At 62.1% G+C, this 13,752-nt stretch overlaps 1 protein-coding gene across 1 annotated transcript in view; it reads right to left on the minus strand.

Annotated features, from left to right (window-relative positions):
* Positions 1 to 763: 763 nt before the first annotated feature.
* The window catches only part of ATP6V1B1 (ATPase H+ transporting V1 subunit B1), a 57,036-nt gene continuing 44,047 nt past the window's right edge, over positions 764 to 13,752 (minus strand). The window contains exons 3-15 of the mRNA XM_075709884.1: positions 13,543 to 13,598; positions 11,413 to 11,511; positions 9,346 to 9,439; positions 6,873 to 6,950; positions 6,425 to 6,564; positions 5,184 to 5,285; positions 4,892 to 4,989; positions 4,060 to 4,183; positions 3,096 to 3,246; positions 2,076 to 2,158; positions 1,743 to 1,847; positions 1,038 to 1,167; positions 764 to 930 (exon numbers count right to left, since the gene is read on the minus strand). Of these exons, the coding sequence (XP_075565999.1) occupies positions 764 to 930; positions 1,038 to 1,167; positions 1,743 to 1,847; positions 2,076 to 2,158; positions 3,096 to 3,246; positions 4,060 to 4,183; positions 4,892 to 4,989; positions 5,184 to 5,285; positions 6,425 to 6,564; positions 6,873 to 6,950; positions 9,346 to 9,439; positions 11,413 to 11,511; positions 13,543 to 13,598 (1,427 nt within the window). The remainder of the gene's footprint in view (positions 931 to 1,037; positions 1,168 to 1,742; positions 1,848 to 2,075; positions 2,159 to 3,095; positions 3,247 to 4,059; positions 4,184 to 4,891; positions 4,990 to 5,183; positions 5,286 to 6,424; positions 6,565 to 6,872; positions 6,951 to 9,345; positions 9,440 to 11,412; positions 11,512 to 13,542; positions 13,599 to 13,752) is intronic.

Consider the following 13,752-nt stretch of genomic DNA (forward strand, 5'->3'; position numbering starts at 1 on the left):
AACATGTAGATGTGGCACTTGGGGACATGGTTTAGTGGGCATGGTGGTGTTGGGTTGATGGTTGGACTGATGATCTTAGAGATCCTTTCCAGCCTTAATGATTCCTAATATTACTTTCACTTTGACCTCTAAAGGTCCCTTCCAACCCAAAGCATTCTATGATTCTATGATTCTATATGATTCATTAAAAAATAATCCAGCCACCAAGCCAGGAAACATGAAATTAATTATGACTCTGCCCTTAACTGGTTTAGTGGTGGAGTTGGCAGTGTTAGGTCAATGGTTGGACTGGATGATCTTCAGTCTTTTCCAACCTCAACGATTCGATGATTCCATGATTCTGTTCTATGGTTTGAGGTGCCAGCTGTGTCTGTGGGAGCTTGGGCAGCTTCCTGCACCTCTGTCCTGCCAGGCTCGGAGCTCTGCCTGCATCGGGCAGCCTGCCCGGGCTGGGCAGGGAGTGCTGCTCCCACGAGGTGCAGGCAGGAGGATGGGACCGGACCAGGGGTGGGAAGGAAACAGCCACGGTGGGAAGCACAAGAGCACAGAGGGGTTTTGATGACCACGCTGGTTTTATTGAGCAAGGAGAAGAGGTTTCTCAATGCTTTGGGATGCTGGTGCCGAGGACCCACAGCCCTCTGCACCCTCCTGGCAGCTAACTCCGGCCAGCCCCTCCAAGGGACCTTTGGATGGTCCAGAGAGGTTTGGGGAAGGCAAGGCTGCTCCCCAAAGCTGACCGTCTCAGCCCAGAGCTCCGGGGGGGTTAGAGGGCCGTGCTGGCCGGCCCCTGGCCTGGCACCTTGGCCTCGCGTGGGTAGTACTCAGCCAGGATGCTCTCGGGGATGCGCTTCAGCAGCTGCTTGGGGAAAATACGCAGGAGCTGCCAGCCGATGTCCAGGGACTCAAAGATGCTCCGGTTCTCGTAGGGACCTGGGAAGAGATGCAGGCAAAGGGAGGTGCAGGAGCGGGGAGATGCTGGGGGTCCAGTCCAGGCTCAAAACCCCGTCCTGGCTCCAGGGTCCAGCCACCCTCCTCACCCTGGGTGATGAACTGCTTCTCGAACTTGTGCAGGAACTCCAGGTAGAGCAGGTCGTCGGGCGAGAGCGCCTCTTCGCCCACCACCGCCTTCATCGCCTGCACGTCCTTCCCGATAGCGTAGCAAGCGTACTGCGGGCCGGACAGGCAGCCGTCAGGACAGATGGACGCTCCATGCAACCCGCCGGGCAGGCAGAGCAGGAGGAGCAGAGCAGGCTCCCCCCTGCCCGGCTTCGGGAGCAGCTTAGGGAAATGCCAGCCTTCGCTTGGCCGTTTGCTGGGGACGCCCCGAGCAGGGTCTGCACGCAGCGGGCTCAGCTTGCGTGACCAGGCACTTTTCAAAGCCCTCTGGTCTCTGCAGCATCCGCAATTATATATAATTCTATTATATGTAATGTATGCTGCATGGAAAAAAAAATGCTGCTTGCTCTCAGGCTGGGATTCTCGCAGCAGGACAAGCTACAGCTCTGCCCCCGCTTTGGGGCTTTGCATCCCCTGGATGTCCCACTTCCCCCGGGCAAAGCATCCCACCCCCTTACCCCAGCTCCACCTCACATTGAGGAGGTGCTAAAAATAAGTGTTCGAGTCCACCATGGCCAAGGGCAGCAAGATCTCAGCCCCAAGCAGGGGGAGGAGGGCTTTGAAGTGACAAATGATCCCGCTCCCCGCTCCCCATCATCGTCGTCCCCCTCCCGCCCAGCCCTTACCAGCTGGTTGGAGACATCGCCATGGTCCTTCCTGGTCATGCCCTCCCCGATGGCCGATTTCATCAGGCGGGAGAGGGAGGGCAGCACGTTGATGGGGGGGTAGATCTGCAGGGCGAGAGGGACCCCCCCAACGCTTGCCTGCTGCCAGCCCCCCCACCCTGTGCAGGCAAGGGGACCGCTGCCCTCACTTCGGGCTCCCCCCTGCCCTCAGCACCCCCGGCCCCAGTGCTCTCGGTTGGTTTCCAGCCCCACGTGATGCCAGCAGGCACGGCGGTGCCAGATCCATCCCTGCTCCGCTGTGGCACAGAGCCGGGAAGGGAGATGGGAACGAACCTGCCTGTTGTGGAGCTGCCGGTCGACGTAGATCTGCCCCTCGGTGATGAAGCCCGTCAGGTCCGGGATGGGGTGGGTGATGTCTGGGGAAAGGCAGGGTGGTGTGAGCCCCAAAAACGTGTCTGGCTGCTCAGCCGGGCCCCGGACATGGCCGTGCCCCGCTCCGGGGGGGGGTGACGGGAGCAGCACATCCCCGGGGAAGCTGCACCAGTGTGCAGCTGCAAGCAAGAGCCGGTTTCTTGCATCGCTGGGCAGAGAACTGCCTGGTTTAGACTTGCCCGTGTGTGCACACACCCGCGGGTACACCCACGCCTGCACCCACCCCAAGTCTGAGTCCCCCCCAACCGCAAGTCTTGGCTGAAACCCAGCACTCTGCTCCATCTGGGGGGGGCCCAGAGGCGTGGCATGGGGGGAAAAAATAACCCTAAAGCATCCCAGCAAGCTTCGCTACCCCGACAGAGCCCACAAGCTCCCCCAAAACCTGTTAAACCAAAACAATTTGGCATTTCCTAAGACGAGAGGAAATGGCCTGAAGCTGCATCAGGGGATGTTTAGGTTGGATATTAGGAAAAATTTATTCACGGAAGGAGTGGTCAAGCATTGGACCAGGCTGCCCAGAGAGGTGGGGGAGTCCCCATCCCTGGAGGGGTTCAACAAATGGGCAGAGGTGGCACTTGGGGACATGGTTTAGTGGGCATGGGGGTGTTGGGTTGATGGTTGGACTGATGATCTTAGAGATCCTTTCCAACTTTAATGATTCCTAGTTTTTATTTTCATTAAAAAATAATCCAGCCCCCAAGCCAGGACACATGAAATTATGACTCTGCCCTTAATTGTTTTAGTGGTGGACTTGGCAGCGTCAGGTGAATGGTTGGACTGGATGATCTTCAAGGTCTTTTCCAACCTCAACAATTCTATGATTCTATGATGATTTCCCATCCCTGTGGTTTCCCGATGCAGGCACAGCGGTAGCACCACACACCCCACAGGGACCCCCATGTGCCCCCTGGGGCCACTGACCATCGTTGGGCATGGTCAGGATGGGAATCTGCGTGATGGAGCCGTTCCTGCCCTCCACGCGCCCAGCCCGCTCGTAGATGGTGGCCAGGTCGGTGTACATGTAGCCGGGGAAGCCACGGCGGCCGGGCACCTCCTCCCTGGCTGCTGACACCTGCGGGACGGGGGGGGGGGCTGCAGTTCGTGCTAGGAGGGCTCAAGCACCCCCAGCACCCTGGGCACCCTGAGCACCCCCAGCATCCTGGGCATCCCAAGGACCCCAGGCACCCTGGTAACCCCAGATATTCTGGGCACCCTGAGCACCCCAGGCACCCCGAGCACCCCAGGCATCCTGGGAATCCTGGGCATCCCAAGCACCCCAGGCATCCCAAACACCCCCCAGCACCCTGGGCACCCTGAGCACCCCAGGCATCCTGAGTACCCCAAGTATCCTGGCCACCCCGAGCACGCCCAGCACCCTGGGCACCCTGACCACCTCCAGCATCCTGGGCATCCCAAGCACCCCAAGCACCCTAGGAACCCCAGGTATCCTGGGCACCCCAGGCTTCCCAAACACCCCAAGCACCCTGGGAATCCCAGCACCCTGGGCACCCTGAGCACCCTGGGAACCCCAGCATCCTGGGCACCCCGAACACCCCTGGCATCCTGAGTACCCCAAGTATCCTGGCCACCCTGAGCACCCCCAGCACCCTGGGCACCCTGAGCACCCTGGGAACCCCAGCACCCTGGGCATCCCAAGTACCCCAAGTATCCTGGCCACCCTGAGCACCCCCAGCACCCTGGGCACCCTGAGCACCCTGGGCACCCCAGCACCCTGGGCATCCCAAGCACCCCAAAAACCCCAAGCACCCTGGGAACCCCAGGTATCCTGGGCAGCCCAGGCACCCAAACAGGGCAGTCCTCATCCCCTGGCACACAGCGGGAGGACCCAGGGGACCCGGGCAGATGCTGGGGGACACGCGCTGACCTCCCGCAGGGCCTCGGCGTAGGAGCTCATGTCCGTCAGGATCACCAGCACGTGCTTCTCGCACTGGTAGGCGAGGAACTCGGCGGTGGTCAGGGCCAGGCGGGGGGTTATGATCCGCTCGATCCTGTGAGGGGGACAGGGTGGGCACCCCCAGATCCCAGTCCCCCCCTCCACACAGCATCCCCGGAGCCCAGCAGGCACCCGCCTGGTGCTGAGCTGCAGAGGCTCCCATGACTGGGCACCCCTGGGGATCTCAGCTCTTGGTGTCCCCAGGCTGGGACCTGGCGATGGCCAGGGAGGAGGAGGGAGGCACCCACTGCCCACCCAGAAGGGCACACGGAGGACCCCAAGGGACTCAGCATGGGAGGAGGAGCAGGAGGAGGAGGAGGAGAAGAAGGAGAAGGACAGGAACAAGGACAAGGACAAGGAGCAGGAGGAGGAGAAGGACAAGGAGAAGGACAAGGAGAAGGACAAGGACAAGGAGGAGGAGAAGGATGAGGAGAAGGAGGGGGAGGAGGAGGAGGAGGAGAAGGAGAAGGAGAAGGAGAAGGAGAAGGAGAAGGAGAAGGAGAAGGAGAAGGAGAAGGAGAAGGAGAAGGAGAAGGAGAAGGAGAAGGAGAAGGAGAAGGAGAAGGAGAAGGAGAAGGAAGGACAAGGACAAGGACAAGGACAAGTACAAGTACAAGGACAAGGACAAGGACAAGGACAAGGACAAGGACAAGGAGAAGAAGGAGGAGGAGAAGGAGAAGGAGGAGGAGGAGGAGGAGGAGGAGAAGAAGAAGAAGAAGAAGGAGGAGGAGAGCGCAGTGCCAGAGCCATGGGGCTGACTCACGTGGGGTCATTGGCCAGGTTGAGGAAAAGGCACACGTTCTCCATGGAGCCGTTCTCCTCGAAGTCCGACTTGAAGAAGCGAGCTGTCTCCATGTTCACCTGCTCACGTGGGAGGAGCAGCTGGTCAGCAGGAGTGGGGCAGCTTCATGCATGGGGAAACTGAGGCAGGCAAGGGACGAGGAGGTGCAGGAAGGCAGCAGCAAGGCTGCCTACACATCCTGTGCAATTTGGGCTCCCCTGTCAGCAGGTTTTGCCAAGGTCGGTTGGACTGTGCCGTCCCGGCACTGACTCACCCCCATGGCAGCAAAGACGATGGCGAAGTTGTCCTCATGGTAGTCTACCACATCCTTGGACTTCTTCACCAGCCCAGCCTGCCGGCAGATCTGCGCCGCGATCTGCAACGGGACAGGGACAGACAGGAAGCACAGGGCCAGCGCCCGCGGCCAAGTCCCCCCCCTACCAGGATACGGCCCCGGCAGCAGCGAGGGGCAAGGGGTACAGGGGATGGAGATAGGAGAAATAGGAACCAGCACAGGAGAGAGCATCCCAGCACGGGCACCAGCACCCCGAGCCTGCAGGTCTGGGGGGAACAGGGTGTCCCCCACCCCAGCAGCCATGCCCCCTCGCCGTGGCACAGCACCCATCGTGCCGAGCCCTGACTTGACCGTGGTCACCCTCCTCCGTCGCTCCCGATCTGTCAGGGCCGGTTTTCCGTCCCATCGCATCACCGTCTGTGCCGGGGGGAGGGAGCCGGGGCGGTGCTGCCCATCCACCGCGCCAGCGCACCCATGGATCAGGCTGGTATTTCCCGTGCCCGGCACGACCGCGCTCGCGGGGCTGTGGGGTGGTCTGTGGTGCCCCACTCCACGGGCTCGGGTACCCACATCAGCCCAGATCACCTCTCCCCGCCCAGCACAGCTCTTGGCATAGAATCATGGAATCGTTTGGGTTGGAGAAGACCTTGAAGATCACCCAGTCAAACCATCAACCTGACACTGCCAAGCCCACCACTAAACCAGTTAAGGGCAGAGTCATAATTTCATGTGTCCAGCTTGGTGGCTGGATTATTTTTAATGAAAGTAAAGCTAGGAATCATTAAGGTTGGAAAGGATCTCTAAGATCATCAGCCCAACCATCAACCCAACACCCCCATGCCCACTAAACCGTGCCCCAAAGTGCCACCCCATGTCCCAAAGTGCCACACCATGTTCCAAAGTGACACGAAAAGCATACCAGGGTTTGCTTTACCCCTCGTTGTGCAGATGGGGAAACTGAGGCACGAGGCAATGTGAGCTTCCCTTCTCACTAGCCCATCACCCTGCGTGGCTGCGGGGGGGTCGTGGAACACAACAGACACCCCAAAAATGGGGGTCTGGCCCGTCACGGTGAGCAGAGCACAGCAGGGAGAGGAGGAGAGATGCAGGAGACAGGCTCCAGCCCTCCCAAACTCCCCCCGTGCTGCCTCCTCCACCCTCCTCCTCCTCCGTCTGCTGCCGGGGCTGTGCCAGGGGCTCGGTGCCCCACGGGGACCCACCTCGTTGTGGGGGAGACCGGCAGCGGAGAAGATGGGGATCTTCTGGCCCCGGGCAATGCTGTTCATCACGTCAATGGGCGAGATCCCAGTCTGGATCATCTCCTCGGGGTAGATGCGGCCGTGGGGGTTGATGGGCTGGCCTGGAGCAGGAAAGGAAGTGAGGCACCCGCAGGGTACCCCGAAATGGAGGAATTGCCCCCCGTTGGTGCTAAAAATGAGGCATGAGCTTCTGGAGCTAAGGAAGAAGCGTGCTCTTGGACCAGTGCAGCCACCCCACACCAGCCCTGGGGTGGGATGGGCTCACCAGGCACCACCCCTGCACCCGTACCCCCACCCAGGGCACCCCAATGGGGACAGATGGAGCCCCCCCCTCGGGGAGCTGGGCATCGGCATCGCCCGCAGCTGGTAAAGGGAGCCGGCAAAGCAATGCCGTGCCCAGAGCCGTCACCGTTAATGTCCAGGAAATCCTCGGCCATCACCACGGGACCGCTGTCGATGGGTTTGGCGGAGCCGTTGAAGACCCGACCTGCGAGGAGAGAGCTGCTCGTCGCCTGCCAGCCTGGCGCAGAGCCCTGCGAGCAGGCAGCTGCCCGTCCGTGGCTGTGGGGCAGGGTTTCCATCCTGCTCCCCGTGCCCTCCGTGGGTGCAGGCAGCCCAGGGACAGGCAGCAGTGCTTCCGAGACCGAAGGTCTGCGCCGCTGCTGGGGTTTCCTTGCCGAACCCCCCCACGGCGTGCGGGGGCACCCGGGGGCTATCCTGCTCCTTGGGCCACGGCTTCCTCGGGAGAACATCCCAGCCGTGGGGCAATCCGGGAAACAGAGAGCACCCATGGGTGCGCCGGGAAGTCCCAGCTGCCCGGGGTGTCCCACAGGGGATGGGTGTCTGCGGGTGACTTTGCACCCAGGGTGGCTGTAGGCACCCCCAGCCCCCCATGCCGGGGGGACGAGCTGTCCCCACATCACGGCACAGGGCGAGCAAGGAGCGTGGCACCCAAGGGCTGGGTGACGCTGCAGCCCCCAGGGTAGGAAAATGCCAGCACAGGGGGCCAGGTCCCCAGAGACCCCCCCATGCCATCCGAGCCACCCACCATCACCTCCCCCTTGGGGTCCCCAGCTCCTGCGTAGGTGGGGTGACACCAAGACCCCCCCCAAACCAGCGCCGGGGTGGGTACCCAGCTCCCAGAGAGCCGCTGCATCGCTCTTCACGCTCAGCCTCATCCAGCAGCTCCGAGCCCTGGGATCCATAGCGGCCAAGCAGGGCACGCCACCCCCCCGGCACCCCCCCCGCGCGCCACTGCCGCCCCGATGGGAGCATCTTCTGGTCCCTGACGGGGCCGAGGGAGGCATCGCCGTTGTCAGAGCAGATCAAGCTGATGGCGGGGGCCGGGGCGCGGGCGCACGGAGCATGAAAGGTCAGTAACCTTGGCGCTCGCTGGGCACCCACGTCTCGCCGGCGCGCAGCAGCTTAATTCAGCGCCGCGGCACAAAAAGGGGCAGAGGGGAGGGAAGGGGCAATGCGGCCGAGCACCGGCGGGACCCCGGACCAATTTGGGGGGGAAGAAGGGGAACGCTCGCCTGAGCTGGATGGGCTCTGCGCACCCCTGCCAGGCGCTGTCCTCTCCCGGGGGATTCATGCCCGCAACCTGAATGGGGACAAGGGGAGCCTGCCTGGGAAAGGAGCTGGGGGTCCCTGCCCGCTGCCGGGGAGCCAGGACCTGTCCGGCCATCACCGCACGCTGCCGTACCACGCTCGACACCTGCCCCCACCCAGCCAGGCTGCCCTTTACCGCTGCCCTTTGCAGGCAGGGCTCTGCCCGGGTTTCACGCTGCGGGCAGAGACGGGAAGGAGATTGCAGGAGACACTCGCCCCCCGACCGGGGAGCAAGACCGTGCGTCAGCCGAGGTCCCTTTGCCCGGACCCCAAGCGACCGCTGTCACCGGCTGCAACCCCTGCGAGCCCCCGGGGCTGCTTTGGGGGCTGTAGGACCCTCAGGAGCCTCTAACACAGTTTTGGGGGGAGCAAGGGCCCAGGGCTGAGCTTGAACGGCCCTGGGGGAGGCTGCTGGGGGCCACGGGGGTCTGCCAGCACCCGGCTCTGCCCAGGTGGGCGTCCCCGTGGGGACGGGGGTGGCTGGTCCCCCCATGCATCCTCACGCCTGGCCACATCTCAGGGCTCGGCATGGACGGGGAAGATGCTGGGCAGCCCCCAGCTCTCCTACGGTTGAGGTAATGAGAGTGCTAACGGCACAACCGTGGGCTGGAGTTCGCCTGTCCTCACCTGGGAAACCTTTTCCAAGTCCAGCCCAAGTTTTTTCTCCCGGGATAACTGGGCAGAGTAGGCCCAGGAGGATGTTTTATTGGAAGAGGCTGCCCAGAGAGGTGGGGGAGTCCCCAGCCCTGGAAGTGTTCAAAAAATGGGCAGAGGTGGCACTTGGGGACATGGTTTAGTGGGCATGGGGGTGTTGGGTTGATGGTTGGGCTGATGATCTTAGAGATCCTTTCCAACCTTAATGATTCCTAATTTTACTTTCATTAAAAAATAATCCAGCCAGCAAGCCAGGACACATGAAATTATGACTCTGCCCTTAACTGGTTTAGTGCTGGATTTGGCAGGGTCAGGTTAATGGTTGGACTGGATGATCTTCAAGGGCTTTTCCAACCCAAACGATTTCATGATTCAATGTTTTATCCCTGTACGAGGGTGACCGTCACCATCTCTCCATGCTGGATGTGACTCCCCTGGGACCAGACAGCGTGCCCAGGGATGTGCTCAGCCCCTCAGCAGCAGCAGAGCTAAACCCCAAGAACCCAACACCCCCAAACTGCCCGTCCGTGTGTGTCCCCCCCCGGCTGCCTGCGCCTGTGTTACCCCATCACCCGTGCACTGAGATGTGTCGGGGCTCAGTGGTGGGCTGGGCTTACCCAGCATGTCCTCCGAAACCGGGGTGCGGAGGATGTCCCCAGTAAACTCGCAGGAGGTCTTCTTGGCGTCGATCCCAGACGTTCCTTCAAACACCTGCGGAGACCCCAGGGCAAGAGGCGGGTGGGTGGCAATTAGCGGGGATTAGCGGGTGCGGAGGGCAGGGGGGGCTCGGGGGCAGCCCGGCTCACCCAAAAAACCCCTCAAGGGGAGGTGGTAAAAGAGGGGGAGAACCCCCGGGGTTAAGAAAACTCCGTTCTGAGGGGCTTTGGCTTGGGAGGGGAGAAGGGGGGGGGGGACCACGCTCTCGTTAATGCAACGAGCGCAGCAGAAGGGCCTCGGGCAGGGCAGGGAACCCAAAGGTATTTTGATGGGTATAATATTTGACACCATTTGTATTAATTAACCTCCAGATCACTGCTTTAATTAGAGCCGTGTGGCCCCTGGGAGAAGGGCCGGCTTGGGAAAGCCGGGGGCATGCGGGGATGCCGGCAGGCACGAGGGCAGGTGATGGCCGCAGCACCTGGGTGCGTGTGGGTGCATGCAGGTCAGCCCCTGACAAAGCTCTTTCTGCAAAAGGCTCCTTTTTTTGACTTTTTTTTTTTTTTACTTTTTTTTTTTTTCTTCCCGAGGCTGACTCCCTAATAGGATTAAAAGGGCGCTGCAGAGGTCTGGGCGGCATTAGAGGAGCGAGGTTGGGCGGCTCGCCAGCCAAAACCCGGCCAGGTCGGCTGGGCAGCTCCCCCCCACCCCCCTGAGCCCTGGGCTGGTTGATTTTTGGGGGGACCCGGGTGGGAGGGGACCCAGGGTAATTGGGCAGGACAGCCCCAAACAGTCCTGGGGCGGGGGGGAGGGGGGCTCGCGGTGAAACCCCACTGCTTGGTTGCCCTGGTTTTGGGGGGCTACCTGCCCACTCCAGGCACCCCAGGAATGCGCTGCCTGCTCCAGTCTTGGCCCCACAGAGGGCTGGTGGCCATGGGGTGATGGCAGGAGGGTCCTAAATTTTCCTTACGCAGCCCGGGGAGGAGGTGGGGATGAGGGATGGGGGGTCCCGAGGAGGCTGCGGCGTCACCCAGCCGGGCTCTCCACGGCGGGGGCGCGGGGAGGGGACCTGGGTGGGCAGCTCGGGCGAGGGGAGGATGGGCACGGCAGGATGGAGAGCCAGCACGGGCTCGTGCCCGCGTCTGGTTCTGCTTGAAGTTGTGCAGGTGTGTCCTGGTTTCGGCTGGGACAGAGTTAATTTTCTTCCCAGTAGCAGGCAGAGTGCTGTGTTTTGGATTTAGTATGAGAAGAATGTTGATAACACACTGATGGTTCAGTTGTTGCTCAGCACTGCTTATGCCAGTCAAGGACTTTTCAGCTTCCCATGCTCTGCCAGGGGCACAAGGAGCTGGGAGGGGGCACAGCCAGAACAGTTGATCCCAGCTGCCCCAAGGGCCATTCCATACCATACGGCGTCATGGGCAGTATAGAAACTGGGGGGGTTGGCCGGGGAGCAGCGATCGCTGCTGGGAACTGGCTGGGCATCGGTCGGCGGGTGGTGAGCGATTGCATTGTGCATCACTTGCTTTGTATATTATTATATTGTTATTATTATCATGACTATTTTACTTTATTTCAATTATTAAACTGTTGTTATCTCACCCCAGGAGTGTTTCTCACTCTCACTCCTCCGATTCTCTCCCCCATCCCACCGGGGCAGGGGGAGTGAGCGATGGCTGCGTGGTGCTGAGCTGCTGGCTGGGGCTAACCCACGACAAGATGTCATTTCGAATTTGGCACATGGATGCTCCTGCCCTGAGCTGCTGGCGCAGGTACCAGCTCTGTCCCTGCCGCTGCCACACCACCAGCCCAGGGGCAGCTCCCCCTGCTCCAGCCAAGGGCCGTGGGCCAGCGAGGAGCCACCTTGTCCCAGGACACCGGTCCCGCAGCTTGCCACGCTGGGAAAGCCTGGACAAAAACCCAGCAGAGCCTTGCCGGCCACCACTGGAGGGGGACAGAGCCCCGGGACAAAGCCCCAGGCCATGCAGCGCCCGCGTCCCGCCACGTCCCCACCACGCTGGGCTCACCTGGACGATGGCTTTGGAGCCCATCACCTCCAGGACCTGCCCGCTGCGGCTGGTGCCATTGGGCAGCATGAAGTTCACGATCTCGGCGTACTGGGCAAACTATAGGGATAGGGTCAGGGTGAGACTGGGGGGGCTCCTCTCCCCCCCCCCCAAAAATGGCCCCTTGCAGCCCCTGCCTGCCAGCCCTGCCTGCATGAGCCTGTCTGCCAGTGCTGCCTCAGTTTCCCCTCCTGTGGTTGGGGGGGTTCGTGCTCCCTGCAGCCTCCAAACACTGGGGGGGGCATTGAGCACCTGCCACGCCAGGCAGGCGCAGGCAGAACCATCAGCCCAGGCAGCAGGAGGCATCGGGGGGAAGGTGCTGCCTGCCCCTGCCCCATGCCAGAGCGTGCTCCAGGCAGTGGCACTGCTCCGTGCCTCAGTTTCCCCAACATTATAGGGGGTCCCCCCTTCCCCTGAGGGTGCTCTCAGTCGCACCGGGCTCCCCAGAGCCTGACAACTAAGGAATGCAACCCCCTTTCCCCACCAGCAGCAGACAGACCCATTGCTTGCACAAAGCAGAGTCTCTAAGAACCTGCCAAAGCGCATCCGCAGCCCCGGATAAACCCCCTGGAGCTGGTGGCATCCCTCGGGGACCCCTCGGGGACCCCCCCATTGCCAGACCCTGTGGGACAGAGCACCCTGGCCTGCCCACGCCACTCAAGACCCCGTAATCCCCCCTGAGCTGTGAAAGGTTAAGTCGGGGATCACGCTGCCAACACCTCGCATCGGCCAAGCCGCGCCGGCACGGGCAAAGGGGTGAGTGGGACCCAGCACCCATGGGGGGCAAGGGCTGCAGCCCCCCCCAGGGACACCCACCGACCTCCCTGGCCCCCCCACCCAGCCAGGACCCCCGGGGCGAATGGAGGGGACTTTTTTGCAGCCCCTCAGCTGAGGGACACGTCCTGCTCTGGGGACGATGTCCAAGGCAGTTCGCTCCACCAGCACGCCTGCCCAGCCCTGCCTGCCAGCACATTCCGTGCTCTCTTCCATTTCCTCCTCCTCCTCCTCGCTCCCAGCCACCCGGGCTGGCTCCAGCACTGTGAACTTTGGACTTTAATTCTTCCGTAAAGACCTTTGCATAAAGGACAAAGCAAAGGAAACACCCGCCACGGTCTGGCTCTTTAATTGAGCTTATTAATTTCCATCCTGCCAGGCTGGGCGTGAAAGGGGCCATAGAAAGGAGCCACCGGCCAACAAAGCCCCTCGGAGGGTCCCAGCTGGTTGGGCCACGTGGGGATGCCAAACCCAGCGCCCACCCAAAGGAACCCGGCCCCTGCTCCGGGATTGGGGAGAGGCCAGTGCCGGGGGGACGGGCTGAGCTGGGGTTCACACCATGGCCTCGCTCCAACTGGCTCCTGGACAGAGCCGGAGCTCGGGCAGGGGCACAGGGGACTGGGGACAGGAGCTGGAGATTGGGCAGGGGCACAGGGGACAGGGGACAGGGGACAGAGATTGGGCAGAGGCACAGGGGACAGGGGATGGGAGCCGGAGATTGGGCAGGGGCACAAGGGACAGGGGGTGCCAGAGCTCGGGCAGGGGGACAGGGGAGAGGGGCCAGGGACCATCAGCCAGAGATTGTGCAGGGGCACGGGGCACAGGGCACAAGGGATGGGAGCTGGAGATTGGGCAGGGGCACAGGGGACAGGGGACAGGGGACAGAGATTGGGCAGGGGCACAGGGGACAGGGGATGGGAGACAGAGCTCAGGCAGGGGCACAGGGGACAGGGGACAGGGGACAGAGATTGGGCAGGGGCACAGGGGATTGGAGACGGGAGCCGGAGCTTGGGCAAGGGCACAGCAGACAAGGGACAGAGTTCGGGCAGGGGTAGAGGGGACAGGGGACAGGAGCCAGCGCTCAGGCAGAGGCACAGGGGACAGGGGACAGAGATTGGGCAGGGGCACAGGGGACAGGGGACAGGGGACAGAGCTCGGGCGGGGGGACAGGGGACAGGGCAGAGGGGACACGATCCCCATTTCAGCCTCCCAACCCTGGGAGGGGGGCTGGCAGCCAGGCCCAGGCAGGGACAGCACAGTGGTCCCCGCACAGCCCACAGTGTCACAGTCGAGGGGTCCCCTTGTTACCCTTCCTACCTTCACATTGTCCAGCACCACCAAGGGCCCGTTGACACCGCACACCGTCTGGTAGGCTGGGGGAGGAAGGACACGCCGTCAGCCCCCGGAGCCGGGGATGCTCCCACCCCGCTCCTGGCATCGCCACCCCCAAACCGCAGGCGGATCCCTCTACATGAAATTATTCCTCTCCTGTTAATTGGTTAAGTGGTGGACTTGGCAGTGTTAGGT

The sequence above is a fragment of the Pelecanus crispus genome, chromosome 4, assembly GCF_030463565.1.
Source record: "Pelecanus crispus isolate bPelCri1 chromosome 4, bPelCri1.pri, whole genome shotgun sequence".
In the NCBI taxonomy this organism is placed as follows: Eukaryota; Metazoa; Chordata; class Aves; order Pelecaniformes; family Pelecanidae; genus Pelecanus; species Pelecanus crispus.